The following is a 23,896-nucleotide window of genomic DNA, read 5'->3' as shown; positions in this document are numbered from 1 at the left end:
AGGAAGGCTGGGAAATGCCCCCTCTAAAGAACCCTCCAGATGTCTTCAAATACCTCCTAACCCTCCGCAACCAGACCCGACGGTTCAGAGAGCTGGCAAAAGCAAACTTGGAGGCCAGTCAAGAAGACATGAAAAAGTGGTATGACCAAAATGCCTCCTCCATCGAATTTGAACCCGGCCAACAAGTATGGGTGATGTCCCCCACCGAACCATGCGCCCTGCAAGACAAGTGGACGGGGCCCTTCAAAGTAGTCGAGCGCAAGGGCCCTGTCACCTATCTCATCGACCTGGAAACCTCACGGAACCCCCTCCGGGTCCTCCACGCTAATAGACTGAAACCCCATTTTGTGCGTTCAGAACTCAGCCTCCTAATGGCCACAGACAATGGAGCCGAAGAAGAATCCGAACCCCTCCCTGACCTCCTACGGACTCGGGAGAAAGACGGCTCCGTGGACGGGGTCCGACTCTCGGAGGCCCTCACCCTGGAACAACGCCAAGAATGCCGAGACCTTCTGTTGCAGTTCGCCAGCCTGTTCTCCCTCACCCCAGGTGTCACCTCCTGGTGTGTGCACGACGTGGACACTGGGGACAGCCCCCCTATCCGCCACCGGGCCTACCGCGTACCAGATCGGGTACGGGCCTGCATCCAGGAAGAAGTAACCAAGATGCTCACGCTCGGGGTCATTGAGCCCTCAGACAGCCCCTGGGCCAGCCCAGTAGTACTGGTCCCCAAAGCAGCCACCCCCGGCACCACACCGGAACTCCGGTTCTGCGTCGACTACCGGGGCTTGAATGCAGTCACCAGAACAGACGCACATCCCATCCCCCGGGCAGATGAACTAATTGACCGCATGGGAGCTGCCCGCTACCTCAGCATTTTCGACCTGACGGCGGGCTACTGGCAGATCGGCCTCACACCCCGGGCCCAAGAACGCTCTGCGTTTTCCACTCCTGACGGCCATTATCATTTCAAGGTCATGCCCTTCGGCATGAAGAATGCCCCAGCAACGTTTCAGCGACTCGTTAATCAGGTCTTGGCCGGACTCGAAGGATTCAGTGCCGCCTACCTAGACGACATCGCTGTATACAGCCACCACTGGTCCGACCACCTCCACCACCTCCGAGAGGTGCTAGAGGCCCTTCAGCGAGCTGGCCTCACGATCAAGGCCAGCAAATGCCAGATTGGTCAGGGGTCCGTGACCTACCTCGGACACCAGGTGGGAAGCGGCCTGGTGGCCCCTCTGCAGCTCAAGATCGCCGCCATCCAGTCCTGGCAGCCCCCCATCACCCAGACCGAGGTACGCGCCTTTCTGGGACTCACGGGCTATTACCGACGGTTCGTGAAGGACTATGGTAGCATAGTGGGGCCCCTCACAGAACTGACGTCCAAAAATCAACCAAAGAAGGTCAACTGGACCCCAGATTGTCAAACAGCCTTCGAACAACTGAAGGCCGCCATGTGCTCCGCCCCTGTGCTTCAGGCCCCCGACTACAGCCGGGAATTCGTCGTCCAGACGGATGCCTCTGACCACGGCATTGGGGCGGTCCTGTCTCAATTGAACCCCGAAGGCCTTGATCAACCAGTGGCCTTCATCAGCAGGCGACTCCTGCCTCGAGAACAACGCTGGAGCACCATCGAGAGGGAGGCCTTCGCCGTGGTATGGGCCCTCAAAAAGCTCCGGCCCTATCTCTTTGGCACACACTTTCGGGTCCAGACCGATCATCGACCCCTGCAGTGGCTGATGCAGATGCGGGGGGAGAACCCAAAACTACTACGTTGGTCCATCTCCCTACAGGGGATGGACTTCACTGTGGAACATCGACCTGGGCAAGACCACGCCAACGCGGATGGCCTGTCACGCTTTTTCCGCCTCGACGAGGAGAGTCCCCAAGAGGATGGGTGACTCTCCCCGCCTTCAGCTGGGGGGGACGCATGTTGGACAGGCCACATGAAGGACCCGCTCCCCCTCTGCCCGACCAGGCCCGAGCCCGGTCCCTCAAGTATTACCCACCACCACTTCACGTTTTCCGTCCCCTCCGGGACCCCTGCCTCGGAACATCTCGACCCCTTGGGCCCGATCCACTACTGGGCCGCGCGCCCGACCTGGGCGCCATCTTGGACACTGCACCACGAGGCCGCGTGGCCTCCGACCGACCCTAACCCTGGGCCTGGCCAGGCCTCAGACATCCCGGCACCAACATCCACCCAGGAGGTGAGTGGACTACTTGGCAGGTCAATGGGAGAAAGAGGTGTCGATGGCTCTCCCCCACCAGGTACCGCTCGCCCCCAGCCTCCCCGGGCGCTGGCTCCACCCCCCTGCTGGGTGTCTGGACGCCCTCATCCTGGACCCACCGATCTCCAAGTGCGAGGGTCCGGACATCAAAGGGCATCAGCCCTATAACTGAGGCAGCTCCAGAGCAGGAAGGCAGTTGTATCTTGGAGTCGAGAGACGCAGAGAAGAACTCATCCTTGACGGACTACTGGCGCTGCCGTAGCCCTACCTTGCGAACTACCGTACTGCCTGCTGGCGCTGCAGCAACCTCCGTAAACCTTCATCGTCGTCGGGACCTGCTGGCGTGGCCGCGGACCGTTTGTACCTCCATCTTCATCGGGACCTGCTGGCTCCGCCGCGGACCGTCGCCACCTTCAACCATCTCGGGACCTGCTGGCTCCGCCGCTGCCCGGTCATCTAGAACGCCGAGCTCGAGGATTGAGAGCTATCCATCCACCCATTTGGTAACAAGACTGTCCCGCTACCCCTTTTCCCCACTAGAGACTCGAACCGAGGGGACCCCTGAGTCCAGACCTCCTTGTACCATTTGACCGTACTCAAAGAATTGCTGATAAAGTATCGTTTAACCTTATCCTTGTGTGGTGTCCGTCTGTGGGGGGGAAGTTACTTGTCTGTACGATCGCTGGAGACGGCTCTCCCTGGAGACCTCTCCCCTTATACTCGGCCGACCCTCCCGGTCCGTCTAACATCATGCTACAGCTAAAAGGCAATAGACAGTCACACAAGGTCCATAGCACTGCAAAAAAGCACATTAAAATGCAACACCACTCAAAACAGGAAAAGTTTAAAAGACAGCTACAAAACACATATAGTTCTTTCGTTTGCTAAGCCTAACCTTCAAATCTAACCACGAGGTGTTAGTGAAAAATGGCACAAATACTGAGTTAAATGATGTGTCCTTATTCAGGACAAGACCGATTCCCTGATTACAAGTTGTGTGGAATAGGGTGGGCTATTCACTGAACCTGGTAATTACATTACCCTAGTGTTAAGTATTTACCGGGTGTGGTAAATATTCTGAATTTTCAACTTGAGTCATAAAATGTATCACTAATATTAAACACACCACATTTTTGCACATTTTGCCTTTTCCTGAGCCTTTTCCCCTGATAAAGTTTATCAGTTTTGACCTGTCTGAATTGATCAGTGTAAAACTGCAAAGGTATGACATTTATCACACATCTTGCAATTCCGATCCCTGTGCAAAATCTGGTTTGATAATCTGCAAGAGGGATGGAGAAACAATGGGGAGATAGCAAATAAGCATGAGTTCCAGTTTTCATGAACAATGCAACTTAATAACTTTATGGGGGCGTCCGTCTACACCAGCATACATAGGTAGAAACTGTGAGGCACCTCCAGGGCTGGGTGAGTCAAAGGAAAAAATACAATGAACTCTAGTAATCAGTGTGTGGCATTTGTGCGAATTAAGCTAATTGGCCTCCAAAATATGGAACACAGCTGACCCTTAGAGCACATCCATTTCATGATACGACTGGAGACCCTCTTTGTTCTCTCATCACAGATAAAGCTTACCAGGTCAGATGCTCTGTGTGTCTGATGAAGTTTCCTCATACAAGGTCTCTAGGTATGGTTTTATAGATTAAGTTATTTGGAACAGTTAGCAACTTGCTCTATTTCCCATACTAAATTCCAAGTTTATTTTGTTTTCTGGTTCAGAATTATTGCAGTGCTTTTTAGCTTTTCAGTCCACCACTAGATTCGGGCTGTGAGATTGATACCATTAAACATGCAGATGTAAGCAGGCGACACAAGGATAATTTGTTTTGCAATAAAAATGTTGCCAGGCAGTGCCATATGTAATATGTAAAAATGCATCACAAATCACAAACATTTTCAGCAGAAAAAAAGCACCGAAATGTAAGCTCTGAATCACTACTGAACAGTTATGGTGTTAAGGTGGAAAATAACTGGTCCAAATTCAAACATTCAGTGGTATTTAACAGGACAACGGGGGTCGTGGTAGACCAGTAACAGCCCCATATGATCTCAAATGCAAGTAGACATACTGATGTTGGAAATTGCTTAACACATGTATTGGTACCATTGGGGTTACAGTGCTGTTGGGACTGTTTTCATGAACTCACGAATTGCAGTCCGAAGCTTCAGAAAAGGGGCTCCCACAACCTGGTACTTGAGGTTTGGTTTGAACTATCATTAAGCTGTGATGTCTCTGAGAACCACGAGGGCCAGAAAGGTGGTTCAAATCGTATCCATTTCAGGACACTACTTCAAGACATAAGATTGAAAAATAATTTTCTTAGATCCTTTTCAGGCTGGATAATGGAGCCCTAAAGCCTCTTACAAAATCATAAGTTGGGCTGGTCATAGCGATGGAGGCTCTTCAAAATAAAAGAATATGGAATGTGGTCTACAGGTTTTTGGCCCTATTGCAAAGCAAATGTTAAGTTTGTTTTTAGTTAGCTAGGCTGTGAATCTTGGGCAACTCACTTTCCCAAGACAGCATTAATGCTGGCTTTAGTCCGCTGAACCTTGCCCACCTCCTCCTAGCCAGAGGTCTGCTCCTCTGCATGCACTGGGGCAGGTCACCTTTCTCCTATTTCATGATAGGTCGTGACTGAAGGGCTTCCTTCAGACGCTGCAGCTTGTTCCTAGACTTTGGGAGAAACATAAAGTATTTTTCTGGTAATGCATTCCTCAGTTTCTGCAGTATATAGTCTCCAAAATTCCTTAATACAACTTATTGGCTTATGGGGGCACTAATAAGAATCCAGGATCAGTCATGTTCTGATCCTAGGCTTGAAGAGATTAACCCAGACTACTTTTGTTGATAAGCACATCTTTGTGGACTTTCCTCCCTGGCTTTAACAAAGTAGGTGAAGGTAAGGCACCAACTCACTAAGAAAATTTGGATTTGCAGTGAGACAGAACAGATTCCCTAAATGGGGTCTGTGCATTTCCAGACAGTCCTTGGTTAGCCATGCATGAGTGGTGGGCGGGAACACAGACAACACTAGGGAGATTATCATTATCCAATTGAACATTGTTGAGGGGTAACTTATCTCTGAGTAGATATTCAGGATGAGCTGAGAAATGGCAGACCTATTTTAGTGGGTCTTTTAGTCAGTCTTTATAGGTCTGTACAGTGTAAAGCCAAAGACATTAACTGAATTTTAATTCTCTAAATGTAACATGTTGTGATTATTTAATATTCTCAAAGCTATTTGAGGGAGAAGACATATGAATTATTCATATTAGATGGTGTAGTGTTTTACAAAACAAATGTTGGTTTTCTTTAGGAAATTTGAAATTGAGAACTGAGAAAGTTGTAGCCTATCATTTAATGTGCTGAGCAGACTTCTAATGCTTTTTTGATTTGTTGTTTTTTGTTTTTCTTTGGAAGGGAGCATTATATGCTCATTTTAATAGTTACTTGTCCATCTTTTGTAAATATGTGGAAAGAACCCCATACAATTAAGTTCATATGTGCCTATTATAGCCGCCTTTTTATGTGAGAGGAATAATCATTTAAATCCTTGTTAAGTGACAGCTGCATTCAAACAGTGAGGATTGCCTTTAAATAGGTTTTTGCTTTCAAGATGCTTAGGTGTACATTAAGAATTTTAGGACACACTCTCTGCCAGGACGACAGAGTAAATTACTCCTTGTCCTCACTGAGGCACCGCCGACCAAATTTAGAAAATGTCTGCTTGCTCAGCAGAAATTTCTAGCATTGGTAAGAAACACCATCATGGAGGTTCCTGTCAATGTATTGTAAGTTTGCAATACAGCTCCAGCAACATGACAGAGTTTTGTTTGGCCCTCCTTGCCATGGAAGGATCCTCCCATGGCGAGGAGGGGGATGGGGTAGGTGGGGGAGGACATTGAACATTTTTTAATGCCCAATATCGCCTGCTTTTTTCCTGGCAGTGATGGCCATTGAAAAACTGCTTCGTTTATGTCCAGTCCATCTAAATTAGCGAAACATGTAGCCAAAATTCCAACAGCCCATACTCTGTTAGACCGTTGGAAGGGTTTGACCATAGTGTACATAGAGTAGTCCCCACCGTCGTCAAAACTGCCCACTTCTGAATCAGGCTGGGGGGCCATAATGCAGGTGGGGATTTCAGCTGCAGTTAGTGATGGAGTTCTCTTTCCACCAATATATGTAAATTGGGCTCTTAGTATAAAAGATTAATGTAACTGGTTAGATCTTTTTAAAATAATAGTATTGATTTTTTGTTTTGTTTTCTTACTACCTACACATCAACCATAAACAAAGCAAAAGAAAAATATTGATTGTGACACGCAGGTCATTTGAGGACAATACATGTACAGCAACAGCATCCAGATTACCACAGGAACCACCCACATATAGATCACATTAAAGCAGTTCTGCTTTAAAGTCGTGAGCAAAATTCAGTGTTTGTTTTAGTGTGAAGGTAATACTGAGTAGAGGGACAGGGAAATGAGGTGGCAGAAAAAATGTGTGAGGAAAGGGGACAATGAAGAAGAAATATAACAGCAGAATTCCCATGAACGACATTGCAATCAAATTAGCTTGGAACAACCCCTTGCTTCTGATACAGATATTTCAGTTAGCATGCATCAATCTAAACCAGAACATTGATCCTCTTGTAGCAATATCTCAAATTGCCACCAACACTGCCATTTTGTATAAAGTTTAGTATATTTAGGTGGGGCTCATTAATCACAAATGTCCAATAGTATGGTCCGTGCAACATTCTCCCATGGTATTTCAGTGAACTTAGCCTATGTGCTACTAACCCCTTTCCAGAGCAGGAAAATCTTGGGGCACTCTTATGTAGTATAGAATAAGGTACCCACTTGACATTATTTGCTTGTGCAATGTACTAACTTTTATTTCTAGCAAAGCTTCTTGAGGGTGTTGCAAACTCTGAGCCCTTCAATTCCTTTAAGCCATGGGCCTGTTTCAATCTCAGGTTATCTAGTGGTGTTATGTTATTTTATCACAACTTCTATAGCGCACTACTACCCTAGGTATCTAGGCTCTTTCGGACAGCAAACTGTACAGGCAACTTAGTTTTTGAAAAGTCAGGTTTTAAGATGTTTCCTGAACTCCGAGAGGGTATCTTTCTGAGTTCAAGTGGAAGAGCGTTCTAAAGCCTAATGGTGCTATGACTGAAACTCCTCCTTCCCATACCCCCCCCCCCCACAGTTGGTTGTCCTGACTCTAAAAGTGGGCATCAAGAAGGCATTTGTCATTCGCCGTTGTCTACTGGGGGAGTACCAATTAAAGGTATGCTAAAGAAATCGTGGACCTACTCTGTGCAGTTCCTTGTGTGTTATTCACAGTGCCTTGAATTTCATGCGTTGAGCGACTCCTAGCCAGTGCAGCTTTTGTATCCAGGCCCTAATGGACTGATGTTTAGGGACATCTAGCACCAATCAGGCAGCAGTATTCTGTGCTGACTGCAGTCTTCTAAGTTGATTGGACTGTAAATTCATATATAAAGCATTGCAGTGTCATAGTGTTGTTAATCAAAGTTTTACAGATGAGAACATCAGAAAGTAGAGTGCTGTAATGAATCCTGATGTTGTGCAGAATGTGCATGAGTATAGCATGCCTGAGCCAGATAAATTTAAAAACATCAGTGTCCACCAGTTCAAATACCTTTTGAACTTCTATGTAGAGTTTCAGACTGTTATTCCCCCACTGGCCAGGTTTGCAGTACCAATCAAGGCTCATTTACAAAAGCTTGATAGTTTTCTCATTTATGCCAATCAGTAACTAGTGCATAATGGGGTGTACCTAGTAAAGAGGGATTCCTAACCCAGCTGTTATGCAGTGACCTGCCACATTCAATTTACGGTCATCCCTCTCCTCCCATGCAGCATTGCAAGTTAATCAGACGTCCTTAAGCAAGGAAGTTTAGTCTGAAATGATTCCTGCAGGGGTGAGAAGACCCACTCATTCACCATTAGTAATTGTGATGCTTAGTGATATTTATGCACATCAGAGAGCGCAATGCCTTCATGGTACACTTACCAATAGTGTGTGGTTAGCGATATCCAAGATTCTCGTCCATCTCAAAATAGGTTACGGAGTATATCATTGAGTCTCTAAATTAAGTTTACTGGTACTATGTATGGCAAAATTTAAATTATATAAATCATCTTAGGGATTAGTATTACTTTGTATATGGCTGTAAATGGTTGCTCTACCAATGAACAAAAGGGGCAATGAACACCACTACTGCACATCATCTTTGAACTCATTCCGCATCTAAAGTTATGGTCGAGGAACTACTTCTTCTTTCACATGATATGTATCCCTACGTCCTTAAACCCTCCTTTATCACATTTGGCAGGAAGCTGGAAATCGAATGTCTGAGCCCAGATTTGTCCAGTTGATGCAGCTTTCAAAACGTGGAACAAACCTTCCTAATATTCTGAGGACTCAGGATGATTCGGATCCTGCAATATATGGAAGAATGTAATCTGTATAGTGAAATCTGTCTTCCAATGAAGAATCCCCACTAAGACCTTCTTTCAGGAGGGCATCCTTCCATATTCAGCAGACCAAAGGTTCCAGTGCCTAAAAAAACTACAATGTAAAAAGCGGCATCCCCGCCTTGTTTCCTTCTGCAACGTAAAGGACTTGGTGAGAACTCTGTTCACTTTAGCTGTTGGGCCCTATACAGTATATTGATTCAGGACAGTAGATACAGTCTAAAACCCATTTTCGGGAGGACTTCGGGAATATAGGGCTATTCAATCTGGGCATGGCCTTGGCTTCATCTAGCGACAGCACCAATGCAGGTTCAGTGTTAGTTGTTGTGTATTCTGTACAACCAGATAACCGTCTAAGTTTCTTCTCCCCAGCAGAAAATCTAAGACATTACAAATCCAGCGAGGATTCTTGCTTCTGTATTGAAGAGTGATACTAGTGTATGCCAGGCACATCCTGTTTTTGGCTTCTCTCATTTATGTATAATGACATTTGTGACCTTTCTCAGTTCTTGTAACAGGGCTCCATATGTCCCAGCTCTTTCTAACATTGATAACGCATGTTCTGAGATTTTGTCAGACACTCTTTTAAAGAACTCTGAGGGGAGACCATTAGAACCTCTGGGCCCTCAACTATGTAATTTAGTAGTAACTTCTGAGAACTCTTCTGTTTGTTTTCCTTCTTATGCCATCTGATCTTCCAAGTAAATCATTGGTATGGGTAAATCCTGGATGAATCCCAGCAGCAGTGTGCCTTGGCTCCATATATGTTCTTAAAATAACTGACAAACGTGTGGGCTACCTGAACATTGCCTGTCATCAGTGTTCCATCCTCACCGTCTTCTGCAACCACCCATCTGCTATTTTCTTCAAGCATAATGTGCCATTTGCCAGAGCTGGACCCCTACATCATTCTGGCCTGTCAGGAAAGAACTTCAAAGAGGCCAGCCAGTAGCACCTACCGCTGCCATCTCAATAAAAGATTTTACCTTGCACCACAGGTTAGTAATGCCAAAAGGATTGTGAAAGGAGAGAAATATCTACCATTTAAATCAACTCAAAATGGTGAGCCTAACAGTGTTAGAATAGTTTTCTTCATCCCATGGTGGTTGACATTGAGCAGAGGTGTCTTGATAAGTTGGCATGGCAAGCTCTTGGGCAAAGCAAGCTCTTTACTCTGCACCTCTGCTACTTCATTCTGTGCAAGAAAGACGGGCCTCTTTACTTCCACGTTCATGGTCTATGATCTGCATCAGCTCTGTCGGTTACAAGAAGAAGCTGAAGACTCTTCCACAGCTTTTTGTTCATGCAGTCGATTCCAAAGGTTATCCAGAAAGACAAAGTGCAAAGATTTCCCATCCAACAAAATGTAGGGTTTAGGCAGGAAACCGCATCATGCAACATATGCCACTAAAGTTACTCTCAACCCCATTGAAAACCTATTCTATTTGTCCACCATTTGGATGAAGTCAGGGAACAAAAAAACGTGTCATTGATTCTCATATGTCTGTTCACCTTTGTTGCTTGAAGAATGGCGTCTTTGTATCTATAATTAAGTAGGCAAGCAAATATTGCTCAAGGTTGGCTCTCTAACCCAAGAAGACTTTCAATAAATCACTAGGTGGTATTGTATTTATGATGAGGGATTCAACATAACAGTTGAAACTGGGTCCCTCTACTTGTTCAAGACACAAACTGTGTGTCCAATATTCCTTTGGGTACCCCCCTCTGTATCTTCAGCACTAGTGGTCAGTCTTTGTGTAACTAATTACAGTTCTTTTATATTTTGTTTACCTTACAAAGACTGGTACATAGAGGATTGACATCCATTACAACTATATTTATCTTGTGTTCCAGAATAGAGCGTGATTCTCACGCTGTGTCAAGGACGTCCCCACCGTCACCTCCGGATTTGTTGGTTGGGTCATTGCAATCAATATCTTTGCAGTGGGCCCAGGTGTCAGTTCTTTAAAAAAGCTTAATTCTCCAACCGATTTTGCGACGTTGCTTGTGTGCCTCTGTCATGATACATCTTTATGGGTTCTTGTTTACCTCCCTCAATCAGTTGCTTGGGGCCGCCCCTTTCGCTTTTGATATGAAAGATATCTCGGTACCCTAATGAGGATGTTCTTCTATCCTTCACAGTAACACCTAGGGCATGTGATGTTCACAATAGATCTTAAAAATATCTGCTCCTTTTTCAGAAGATCCATCATAATGCAATCAGGTTTCCTCTGAGGCCCCTCTTTTTCATCCGAGATGAAACTGTTAACTTTAATACATCATGGAGTCAGTGTCTTACTTTTCATCTGTTGCTTAGTACCGTATATAAAATCATGTAGTACAAATTCACCATGTTTAATCAGTCTCTGAACTTGCCAGTATGGTAGATCGCAAATGTAGGCAAGAGAAAGCCAAAGGGCACTTCAAGGACTGCTGGTTGCCAGCACCACTAAGTAAAACCTGATTTGTGGTTTGTGACTGATTAATCCTTTTAATAAGGTTCCAAGCTTGGTGTTGCACTGTACCTTAACAATAGAAATGCGATTCTCGTCCAAATTGTGAGAAAAATATGGATGGTAAACTGTCATCAGGACGCCTTAATGGGTACTTTCCCAACGGTTATGTCACAATGGCATATTTTTCCAGTGCCAACATTGAACCAGCACCCTCTACTGGCGTGGACAAGGTATTGAAAAAGATTCCGGCTCCAGTCTGCGCCTGTATTTTCTGGGGATGAAGCATCTGCAGGTAGATAAAGTATCCACCAGAAAGAACATTCCAGAACTCTTTTCTTATAAGAAACATGAGTTTTATTCAGAATATAATCAAATACAGAAAACAAAAAATCGAATCTTGATTGTTTTATGCTATCCCATTAAGATTGTCTCTTCAAGAGTGACCAATTTCGTTTTGAAAGCCAGAACTGTAACCCTTTTCTTTGCAGTAGTGCAGCTTATTAAATGCTTTTGAGTTCTTTCTTGTGGTGGTTATTAAGGCCATAAATATGATTTATTAACCTATTTAGGAACAGTTTGCTTCTTTATAGACCTGAAACAGTAGGGGTTTGGTTGGTGAAGACCTGTGTGGAATTGTAGCTAAATAAACGCTTCTCTCTTTCTATTAAGACTTGTGTCTTGACTTTTAAATAAATGTTAATGTTTTTTCCATTAACAGCAAAATGTCCGGGAGTTCTTAGTGCCTCTCCGTCCAGTTGCAATCCGGATTGTCAAGAACACCTATGGCAATAAGACTGGTAAGATGTTGTCTTTTAAAGTCATTTTTCCTTTCACTATAATCTTTTTTTATTTATTTAATTGTATTTATATTGATTCGAGAAGTAGAAGTTCTCTATCCCAAGGGGCTGACTTTATGAATTGTTTAGAATGCTTGCTTCCAGATATGTAACCCTTTCTGTTTTGGAGATCAAGTGTCAACCAATAATGGCTCTGATTGGAAGAGTTTCCTTTTCATATTATGTGTATATATATATATATATATATATATATATATATATATATATATATATATATATATATATATATAAAATAATCCTTCATATATAGGGAAGTCACGTCTGTATATGAAAAGAGCGAGGAAAGCTGCATTTTTTCGCAGAGCAGGACGCAGTAACTGATGGGGAATTGGCCACATTGTTGCAAAATATGGACTGAATTAAAGAACGAGAGACCGATACTGAAAAGCTGTTTAGTGAAATCGATGTTGCTGAAGAACCGAGTGGCTTGAATGCAGTGGGCATGCCATCTAAGCCCAAAGGGCATAAAGAGATTTTAAAAGAGCTTGAAAAGCTCATCAAACGTGAAACATCGAAGTGGTGGGAGAGCAAGTCATTGACCCGGTACCTGGAAGTTGGACGTGCACCAAGGGGTCTGAGAATTCTTATTGCCACTCCATATTAAAATACGCATCCGGATATGTGAAAGGTGTGGGCAGAAAACCACGCTGATTCCTCCAAAAGGAGGCTGGCGATACTAGTGAAATACACAGACATTGATAGGCAGATGATACTAAAGGAGATGGAACTTCTGAACGACGAGTTGAGCAAATTACTGGATCAATGCAAGAGAGGGTGAAAAAATCGGAACAAGTTATAAAGGACCGCAAAGCGGGACAAGCTAGATTACCAGTGGGCCAAATTTTCACCTTTTCCAAGCGGTTTGAAGTCATCCGTCGACAAAAGTTATCGCAAAGCTTGCAAACAAATGCCACATCTAGTAATATGGGGACTGGCTCGGAACTCAGTTCGGAGGAAGACACTGACAACGAAGATGGAGGACAAATTATGACTATAGTACCATCAGTAGAAGACAAGCTTACTTTTTTATAGTGGGACAGGAATACAAACCTCAGGCCCCTGGCAAGCCAAGAAATAACTTTCCGTGGAGGTGGAAGAGGCAGAGGAAGAACAGGTGTCAGGAAGGGCAAGCCGCCAGCAAGGGCCCACAGAAGAAGACCAAATAACATGGGATAATACAGAGGGGAATGTCGTGAACCATACTGACCTCACATTAAATGCATGAGAAACTCAAATTCTGTCTTGTGGTCTGTCATAGTGTGTCTCTGAAACTATGGACTATGTTCAAACTAAGATTGACTGTTTTTAAGTTCCCACATAAGCTCAGGCTAGCTAAATGTTTTGCAACCAGCAAAAAAACGGGGCATTTGCAGCAAGAGACACTAGCGAGCGGTGATAATCTGTTGATCTCAGACCTTAATCTATTACGTGACCTGGATAGCTTATCTAGGAATGATTCAAATGTGACATCAGATAATGTACTGACCAGGGAGCAAGATCTGAATGTGTATAGTAGATTGAAACACCATATAGAGCTAGGTAAATTTTTTTGCCTATGGTTCCAAAAGATTCAATAGTCGCCTTTACTGACCTGGTAGTACAGGCCCTCAAAAGAATGTATTCACAGTTTGAAGGGGATAGAACAGCAGATAAGATCAGCTTATAAAAGCTTAGTGAATAAGTTGTGCTCACTTCCTGACATAGTAGTGATACAAGCTGACAAGGGCTGTAACGTTGTGCTTTTGCCTCTCACTATGTATCAGGAGGAAGCTATGAACCAGCTAAATGACAACAATGCTATGCCAAGGTAGATAAAAGTACTTTGAAGGAAGTAACCAGGAGATTTCACACAGATTTATTGCACTGGAGTGCATTAGGGCTTATTAAACAGTCTGAGTTCAAGTTCCTTAAGGTTGACACACCGATCACACCTATTTTGTATTTGATACCAAAGGTACACAAAAACATTAGTGCACCTCCGGGTCGTCCCATCATCTCTGCCATTGGCAGTCTCTTTGAAAATACCTGTGAATATCTGGATTACTTCTTGCAGGTTCCAGTGAAAAGTTTAGTTTCTTATACCAAAGACACAGGATTTTCTAAAGAAGATTTATGATATAGGATGAGAACAGGACTACTTAATAATCACACTTAACGTGACTTCCCTATATACCAGTATTTCATATACAGACGGTAGCGCCTTGAGACCCTCCGGGTGAGTAGCGCGCTATATAAATGCTCTGATTGATTGATTGATTGATTATTAGGGCAGTCCAATATTTCCTCTGCTCGAGACCACTGACACTGTACAAGTATACTGAAATGCTCTTGCATGTGCTAGGATGGTGTTTGTGTGTAGTAACATTTTCCTTTTTGGACCAGATCTATACAGATGAGGGGCACTATCATGGGCACCTGCTTCGCCCCCAGCTATGCGAATTTGCATATGGGCTGGTGGGAGGAGCAGGTGGTGGCCAAAGATTTAGCCACTGAAATGTCTAGGAATGTGGTTCTATGGTTGCACTATATAGACAATCTTTTTGTCCTGTGGCGCGGATATCTACCATCAGCAGAGGACTTCATAGAGTTCATCAGTCGTAATGAACTCAATTTACATTTTACCTCACACATTAGCAAAAGCGAGGTAGAGTTCTTGGATTAAACCATCTATGTGGTGGATGGAAAGATTCAGACAAAAACATTCAGGAAGAGCACTGCTGGCAATACTGTGCTGCGTTCTTGGAGTTTCCATCCAACGAAGTTCAAAAACAGCATACCCTACGCAGAGAATCTCTGCATGCAGAGGAACTGCAGTGAAACTGAGCAGCTCCACAAATCTCAAATGGAACTAGCAGGGAGATTTGAAAGGTGAGGGTTCAGTAGAGACACACTTTAAGCAGCTAGAGCAAAGGCGAACACAAGACCCAAGGAAAAACTTACCATCACCGACGACAGTAGGAGGAAACCCCATAATGAGACAGAGCAATCAATATGGTTCATTACAGGATTTAATGAGCAACATCATAAGATACATGCCTTTTTCCAAATCATTGGTACATAATTTGCAATGACCCAATCTTAAGTCCTAGGATACACCATAGACCACTATTGACTTTCCGTAGAGCAAGAACAACGAGAGAGGATTTAGTTAATAATAGTCCAGGGACAAAACAGCAAGAGACATGGCTTAGTGGAAGCAAAGGGTTCAGGCAATGGCATTAATGCAAAGCATGAAATTATGGTGTCAACACAATGGAGGTGCCTCTGGCATTTTCAGATACTAAATGGCAGATATTGAAACCCCTTTCTTGTAGGAGTGAATTTGCTGTTTATGCATTAAGATGTAGTTGTCATAAGTTCTGTAGGAGAGTAGGGTCTGCAATCCTATGATCACCCAGATTTTTCGCTTTTGTTTCACTGGTTTACGACTTTCTCTGGCTGTGGGCCTGCTAATCAGACCCACAGCCTGGCTGTTCTCTTTCTAAATTACGAGATGTACCCTAGGTGCATTTACCAATTGGCACTGGGCCACCTTATCAGACCCCGTAACACAGGGCATAGGTGTACCCAGGGCCGCCAGGGGCTGCAGCATGTATTATGCCACCCCTGGCTGGCCTCCTAAATTTGACACAACTGGCTGCACGACAGCTGGGGCGAAGTCGTGTAAGCACCCTTCGCTTTAGGTATAGTAGTTCTATATCTAACCATACAATGGACACCCGAGTTCCTATCAGTCACTCCTATGGCAGGCCTTAAAAATCCTGAAGGCAGAGTGCGTGGGCTCGTGTGAGCTAGGTTCAGGCCCGAGCCGAGCCCGGTTGCAGCTCGCGGAATCAAGACCCAATGGCTGTTCCATGATAACGCGTACCATATCGGTAACTTCGGTGTCGCGTTATCAAGGCATGTCGAGTAAGGTGTCATACGAATCGGGGTGCTGCCCTCTCACCAATTCTGGCGATGAGGTTAGCATTCCACCCTTCTAGAGGGACACGACATGTACGTAACTGTGAACCCCGGTTAAAGTTAACTAAAGCCTCAGCTCCACAAAATGGGTGCTGCCACCACAGACACGAGTCTGACCTCCTGCTGCTGGGAGTCCTTCCAGCGAGGAGAGCTTGGACAAAGGGTTTCCTGTCGAGGGCGGTGTTCGCACCGTCCCAGACAGGGTTTGTGTATTCTGGGTAGGTAGGGCTTTTGCGAGAAGGTGACTGCGGAGTGGCACCCCGGTGCTCACTACGCATCTGCCGGTTAGAACCAGTTCCAGGGGCGACAGCCCTGGCGAAAGTCCGGCAGGGGAGAGGGGTGTAACTACCCCCCTTCCTGGTCCCACCCTTAGGGCAGGACCTAGTCATGTACCCACCCCTTTCTTTAGAATAAAGGCCGGAGCGGGGACCCTTCCAAATTAGATCATCTTTGAATCAAGAATACTTTCTACGAAAGGACTTGAAGACTCTTCTCAAGATTTCTCCCTTGTGACTAAGGAGTAGTCACCCTGCATCAGCGGGCACCATCTAAGAACTCTGCGGTTTGCTGCAAGTCCTTCCTCAAGGATCCGACGGCCCAGCTCGACGAGAACCGGCTTCCCTGGCACCTCTGACCTCTACCCACGTCATCAGCTCAGCTGTGATCTGTGGGTGCGACGAGACCTCGAGGGACCGGCCATCATCAGAACCTGCACGCTCTTAAACCAGCACGACCATCGAGGTAACTCTCTGGTGAGTGCTCTGGGGTCCGAGAAGCCCCGACCCTGAGCCGCTCCAGCACCGAAGTGCAGTCTCCCAGCATCTCCACGATCTGCGTGGGGCCCTTCTGCTCGCTGCTCAGCACGTTGTCTGGTCACTAGCCGCTGGCTTGTGCCCGTCCTTGACGACGACCGACAAACAACTCTGCTGGTCTGGTTGCTCCAGACTGGCCCTTGCTTCCATCTTTGCGAGAAGCACCCCGGACCCTCCTGGTCCACTCAAGACGCCATCTTAGGCCCACCACGTGGCCCTGAGATTTGCCAAGGCTTGTTGCCCCATCCTGGGCCCAGCGACGCCGACAGCATCATCCTTCGTGGGACAGCTCGCACCTCCACCGTGGTCGCCGACAACGCCTCCTGGTCCGTGAGACTGCAGAGCCTAGCGTCGCCCACTCACCTGGTCGAGGTGACGGCTAACCGGTGCCTTCCTGGTACCCTCTGACTACTGGCTAGTAGTACGAACTTGGTCCCCTCTGCTTTCAGGTGTCAACGATCTCTGATCCAGGCTTGGATCTCTACGAACTATTCATCACTGGTCGCCGGCCAGCAACTCCTTTTCTTCCGGCTCCTGGCTCGTCAGCGAAGACCCCGACGCCTGTAAGACTTGTGCAGCCGCAGCCCTCGTGGCTAGGTAACTCGGCATTTCGGTGCCTGCATAGCCTCTTTACTCTAGGGTCCCGAGTCCCTCGCTTCCGACTTGCCTTATCGGGTCCGCCCGAGACCTTAAACTTCCCGTGTCCTCGGACACTTGTTTTAATTGTGCACTTGAAGTATTTTCCTAAGAGATTTGGTTTGTGCTTAGTACCCTGTCCTCATAAAGAGTACAGGGCTGTTGTGATTCTTAATAAATATACTGTTTATTTTCATAACACTTGTGTGGTGTCCTTTCACTGGGTGTTCAAGGGGTACATGTGTGGTAAACAGCTGGCTTAACGCGCCCTCTCGAGTCTTTAGCCTTAGACTGCTCGTATCCACGCTACTAGGATAGCTGGTCTATAGGTTGACTTACAACCAAACACCATAAGGGTCGTTGGAACGATACATAGCGGTCGCTAGAATAGCGAACGTTGCATATCGGGCCAACTTCTCACAAGTTCTACATGGGGAGTACCATCTTACGTGGGCATCAGGGGCATCCCACAACAAATTGGAGCCATTAAAAACAAGGACCAAACTTGTCAAGTGGCAATGCACTTTGAACAGGCACATAATAGTGATGTTAACAACTTGGAATATTTTATGCTTGAGATTAAGAGGAAGGAATAGAGAGAGGTATTTAAGGCATTAGAATCCAGATACATCTTGAGATTAAATTCGAAGATTCCTAACGGCCTCAATACCAAAGAGGATCTATATGTCCATCTGTAATACCCTTAGGAATAATGGGATGGGGAAATTTCATCTGGCTATTCCAAATGTTTCTTATTCAGTTTTTCGTCTTTATCTAAGCTTGTTAGGCGTGATTCATTTCCTATTAATCCAGTCCATATATGCTGAATCTTATGTTTGTGTTTTTACACCTAGAGCATGTGTTTTTTATGTTTTTGTAATTTCGCGTTCAGTGCATTAAGGTGATATAAGATTTCATTTTAGGTGCTCATGAACATCTAAAAATGACTGAGTACATTGGGCACTTGCCCTCCATTTGACCTTGGTGCTCTCTACATTTAAATTAAGGAGAATGTAAAATTAATTGGCAAAAGTGACCCCTCTAGGAGAGCCCTTGGCTATTTATTAAGTTACCCAGCATCAATACGTTGTTGAAGGGAATCACAAAGCATGTTTGCGCCTTTAAGTTAACTATCAATGGCAGATGAAAGCACTTATCACTTTAAGTTTAATACTACACTGGGTCCCGGAGGAGGAGTATGGAGCCATGGTAGACTTCGCTCCCTGCTGCCGGGAAGTCAGGCAAGGCTGTTCTCGTGCTCCTCTACGGCTCTCTATGTGAGAGAGAGGAGACGGAGCTGCGCCGTGTGCTGCTTGCAGCCCCCCGTCCCTGGTGAATTGCTGAGCAGGAAGGCCGGTGAGTCCTGGCCTATAGAGGTGGGCGGGGTACAACACCCCCCCCCCCTGTTTCCCACTGCCCCTGCAACCATAGTGGAGCCCCCTTTGGCGGGTCCCAGTCCCAGTGGGGACCTGTTAGGGGACAAGGCATTTTGGGCCAGCCCAGGACGTGCCCTCTCGCAGTACCTTGGAAGCTGCCTCCTAGGACATGCACACCCTGTAAGGCGAGGAACAATGGTGAACTGTTGAGCATGCTCAGGGTAGATGCATAGGCACCCTGCCTTCATCTGTAATGGTTATTAGGCTGAGTTGGTAGTAGGTACCTGTGCTCCACTGTAAAGCTTTTGCCTAATGTGAGCCCTAGAAGTGGTCCCCTGCGCACATGTGGTGCCCTTTGGAAGTGGGTACTTTGGAGGCCCTATTGCTACTCTTGATGTGTTGTGCCGATGATTAGGATTCATACCGAATGCTTGTACTAGGCGCACTTACAGTAATGGTGGGGTCTACTGATGGGATGGATTGATGCTGCATTGGCACCCAGATGTATTGTCACTGTGTGCTATGCGGTGTCATGTGGTGAGGTACATGCCCAATAATTTGCGCTCGGTGCAGTTATAATTATGCCAAGGAGGGCGGTTTCTCCCTGAGGGTGTCGGGGCTCCCCCCGTTCCCAAAAGCTGCTCAATCATATTTATTAATTTTTTTAAAAAATAAGTTTTTTAACTTTTTACATTTTTGCTCCATTAGTGTTACACAATCACCACAGATACTGTCAGCAGCAGCCCTGAACACTCACCAATACCGCCGGCGCTGCCGTAATTTCAAAGGAAGCATGTCAAGTGACGTGACTGACCCCTTGCAGGTGCAAAGAAGCCTAAGTGTTTGCCGGGCCGACAACCTCACAGCCCTGAAGGCTGTGATCTCATCAGCTCGGCAAAGACCTAGCATCAGGCCCCAGTCTCCACCCCTGATGGCGTGGAGGGAAAGTTAGCCCCAGGCGTATTAAGTCTAAGCCCTGGATCGCTAAACTTCCACGTCAATCAGAGAGGGGAGACTGTCACCCACCCACACCTTTCCCAACTCATTACAGACGAGTTGGGAAAGGGGTGTGGCAGGCGGGAAGCCGAGGATTCGAGTCTGCGCAGACTCCACCTCAGACAGGACATGGACTGCAGTGACGACTCTCTCTGACTCCCTCGAGTGCCCCGAGACAGTCTATCATTTAGTGCCAGGTTACAGACGGAAAATAATCTGATAAGACCAGGACCAGTGGGTCACAGCGGTAGGAAAGCTACTCTGGGAGTCAGAATGGCTTCAGTGAGGGGGGGGGGCAGGGGGGGGGGAGGTCAAGGGAAGGGAGGTGCAACTATAGGGGATGGGGGGAGGGGTGGTGAGGTTATGCGGATGTATAAGGAAAGGAGGAGTGTGGAGGAGGAGGAAGCCAAAGGGTCACAGTTACTAATTTCAGAATTTTGCAGAATTTGTACTTCCCGTGCTCCAAAACTGAACTTGGCTATTCACGGAGCTGCTATTTATTAGCAATTTCTTTGTTGTTAAAACCTTATTTTTTGCATTTTTTATATATTGCAACAAAACAGAGCGTGCATGGTAACCGGTGTTGGTATCGCAATCAAATAATGCAGGCACACAACTACCCATCCAGAGCTGATCCATATTGCTATGGGGATAAAGGAGATTGAGAACCTAGTCGCCTACTATCCGTCTCTTCAATGGCCGGGATACCACGCTTCAGCAGAAAAACAAAATAGTGGCGCGGATAAAATACATCAGGCGATGGCCCTCGAGGGAAGGGGTGCCCCGAGTGCTAGGAATTGGACCTGTTCACAGAAGAAGGTGCCTAGAAACGGGCGCTTGTGGATGGGCCCTTGTTCACAGAGAAGGGTGTGTAGAGTCCTGGGGGTGTGCACTTGTTCAGGGAGGAAGCCTACAGTGCGGGGATGGACGCTTGTCCAGGAGAGCAACGAGAGTGTTCGGTGGGCGAGGACATGATTAAGGAAAGACAAGGGCGCCTAGACAGCTGTTCAGTGACGTAGCAAGGGTGCCATGAACCAAGTGCAAATAAGACAAAAGGGCCCTCTTGCTGCTGGACAGCTAAACATACTACGATAAACTGGATTCAGTAGACCCCCAAGGCCTCAGGGACATGGCATCACTGCACCTGCTGCACCAGTGGTAGTTACGTCCCTGCAGCTGTTATCTGGTAACAGGACTGAAGAGACGGAGGAGGGCGCCTTTGGTGCCGAGACTGAACGGTGGGGCCTTCTGACCCAGTGTGCCCTCATCCTGACCGGTGGACGGCGAGCAGTAGACGGGAGTGGAGGGAGGATACAGGCCTCTCCTCAGGAGGGGTGGAGGACCGGCACTGATTCTCACAGAAGAGCGTGCTATTGTTGATGACAGCTGAAAGGATGGGGCCAGTTCATGTGGAGAGAAGGGTACTGGAACTGGTGACAACTGAGAAATAATGTGGACTGGTTTAAGTAGAGAGAAGGGCGTTGGGAATGCTGACAGCTAGGAGGGTGTGGACCTGTCTAAGTGGAGAGGAGGGTGCAGGGACAGGTGACAGCTCTGTGCGGATATGGACCTGTTCAAGAGGGTAGAAGGGTACTGACACTGGTGACAGCCGAGAGGGCAGGAAGCAGGTGAAGTAGAGAGGAGAGTGCCGACACTGGTGAGCAGTCTCTCTTCAGTCGCATTATTCGGAGTAGCAGCCCCATTGTATAATCAAAGCCAAAGGATGGGTATACGCAACGCTAATTTATGCCTGGGCACTCAGAAATTATGTATATATTGCTCACAATTAGCTATATATGTGAACTGAGGTCTGCATTTTGTGCGCGCCGAATTTTGATGTATATTTACACAAAGATATGCTGTATGCGAGCTCTAAGATACGGCTGTTGCATTCTCTGTCATCTGCTACATAAGATAAATGATTTATGTTTCTGATGACCTGTTTTATATACGGAGTATAGTGTACAGCAGCCCTGTTACTAACAATAAACCTCTGTTATTCAGCTCCAAGATACCATTGGCTGAACTTGCACTTTACAAATACAAGTTATGTTACTTAATGAGTGCAGTGACCAACATTTTGATAATAAGATTGCCTGCTCGGCTGTGTCCGCTCTCACACTTGTACAACTACTTATGCTTTTTAATACCATTACCACAGGAGACCACAGCTGAAAAAAGAGCACGACATCAGGGCACAGGTAATTGTCACCACTGCCCTCTTTTAACACTGCCACTAAGGCAGCATTCAAGGGAAGCCCTTTCTCTCGTCCTGACTTTGGGACTCTCTGACAAGATAACAGAGGTTATGAGTGGTCAAGGGAGGAGGCAGGAGACTCTGAGTCACCCAGCTGATTTATGATGAGACCCGGCTAAGGGTGAGATCCAGTTTGTCCTAGGCCAGCCTTGGCAGAGGACTCTGCTGTGGGTGCACATATGGCAGCTTGCTGGGAGCATGCTATGGGTACAATTTAGGCTGTTCTGGGAATACAAGCTATCTTGCGAGGTTAGCCTATGATCCAGGAGATCAGTCAGTGCTGTGTTGTGGGTTGTGTAGAGCCTGCACAACCTTTAAAGTCAGGGTGATTGGGTTTGTTTTTATAGGCTTTCTCAGGATGTAAGTAAGCAGACATGTTGTTTTGGGATACTGTCCCAAGATCCGTGAGACCTGGCTGCCTGTATGCTACAGGTCGTGTAAGGGCTGCAACCACCAGACTTCCCCAGAAGTGGGGAAACCTAGTATGCTTTCGGGGCCTAGCTAGGCAGATTGCCTGATTTGAGAGACTGCCACAAGAACAGGGATACCGGTCTCTGTTATTGGGTGTGTATTGGACACATCCAACAGTGAATGTGAGTCTGTGTGAGCGCAAAGTGAGTTGTGTGGCTGTATAAGTACACTTGATGAGCTGTATGCCCTCATGAGTGAGGGTTGAGTGGTGTGAATACACCGGATAAGTGGTGTGCCCTTCTGAGTGCAGGGTGAGCGGTCTACTTTTGTGAGTGTAGGGAGAGCAAAAGTGTGAATCTTTGAGTGCTGTGAAGGGCGAGTGATGGCTGTGTGAGTGCAGGTTGAGCAGTGTGCCTTTGTGAGTTTAGGGTGAGTGATGTAGATGGGTTAATGCAGGCTTAGTGATGTGTCAAGGAAGGGTGAGTAATGGGTCTATGAGTGCAGGGTGAGTAGTGTGCAGGGAAAGTAATGAATCTGTGCAAGTGCAAAGAGACTTTTCTGGCTACTCTCAGAGATGTGTTCGCCAAGCCACCTCTTTATCAAATTTGCTTGAAAGTGCACCATTTGCCCACTCTTTTTAAAAAAAATTCTCGAGGGGGGGAACCCCCGCTGAACCCCTGTAGGTGGTTCGGACTCGCCACAGAGCAGTATGTACGCCCACCTCTTTCAAATGTCACCAGCTGCCACTGTGTGTTATGGGTCTGATATATTTTCTTTTGACGGCTCCAGCCTCTTTGGTGAAAAAGCAGACTCTGATTGGAACTAAATGGAAAGCTGCACCCTGAAGTGGTCTAGGGCATCTTACAACAGTGGGGAGACCCCTCACTAAATCTCTTTACCATTGCTGAGAACGTGCAGTGTCCACACTTTGGTACATTGGAGATCTTGCTAAGACGCTCACTAGGAGATGCATTTTGGCTGGAGTGACACATAAGACTCCTCTGCGCCTTCCCACCTCTTCCTCTACTGCTGAGAGTTCAGAAGGAAATCGGGAAAGACCGGGCCCAACTAATCTTAGTGGCCCCTGATTGAGCCAGGAAAGTGTGGTACCTGGAGGTTCGAGCATGTGAATCTGCCCTCTAATCAGGCTACTACTTTGGGAAGATCTTCTGTCATAGCAGGAGGGCAGGGTCCTGCACCTGAAAGGTCTCAATCCACACCTCCATTTGTTGAGATTGAGCAGCTGCAATTGACCGCATTTGCTTTGCCAACTGTAGCTGTGGATGTCATCCCTTTAGCTAGCCCCTTCACGAAGTCTATTTATGCCATGCTCTGGACACATTTGTAGCCTGGTATAGTTC

General features: G+C 46.5%; 1 protein-coding gene across 1 annotated transcript in view; it reads left to right on the top strand.

Moving 5' to 3' along the window:
• Positions 1 to 23,896, top strand: part of RBM19 (RNA binding motif protein 19) — a 543,939-nt gene that overhangs the window by 42,328 nt on the left and 477,715 nt on the right. The window contains exon 8 of the mRNA XM_086943257.1: positions 11,946 to 12,024. Within this exon, the coding sequence (XP_086799383.1) occupies positions 11,946 to 12,024 (79 nt within the window). The remainder of the gene's footprint in view (positions 1 to 11,945; positions 12,025 to 23,896) is intronic.

Source organism: Lissotriton vulgaris, chromosome 11 (genome assembly GCF_964263255.1).
Source record: "Lissotriton vulgaris chromosome 11, aLisVul1.2, whole genome shotgun sequence".
NCBI classification, from domain to species: Eukaryota; Metazoa; Chordata; class Amphibia; order Caudata; family Salamandridae; genus Lissotriton; species Lissotriton vulgaris.
This window is presented reverse-complemented; position numbering and strand designations above follow the sequence as displayed.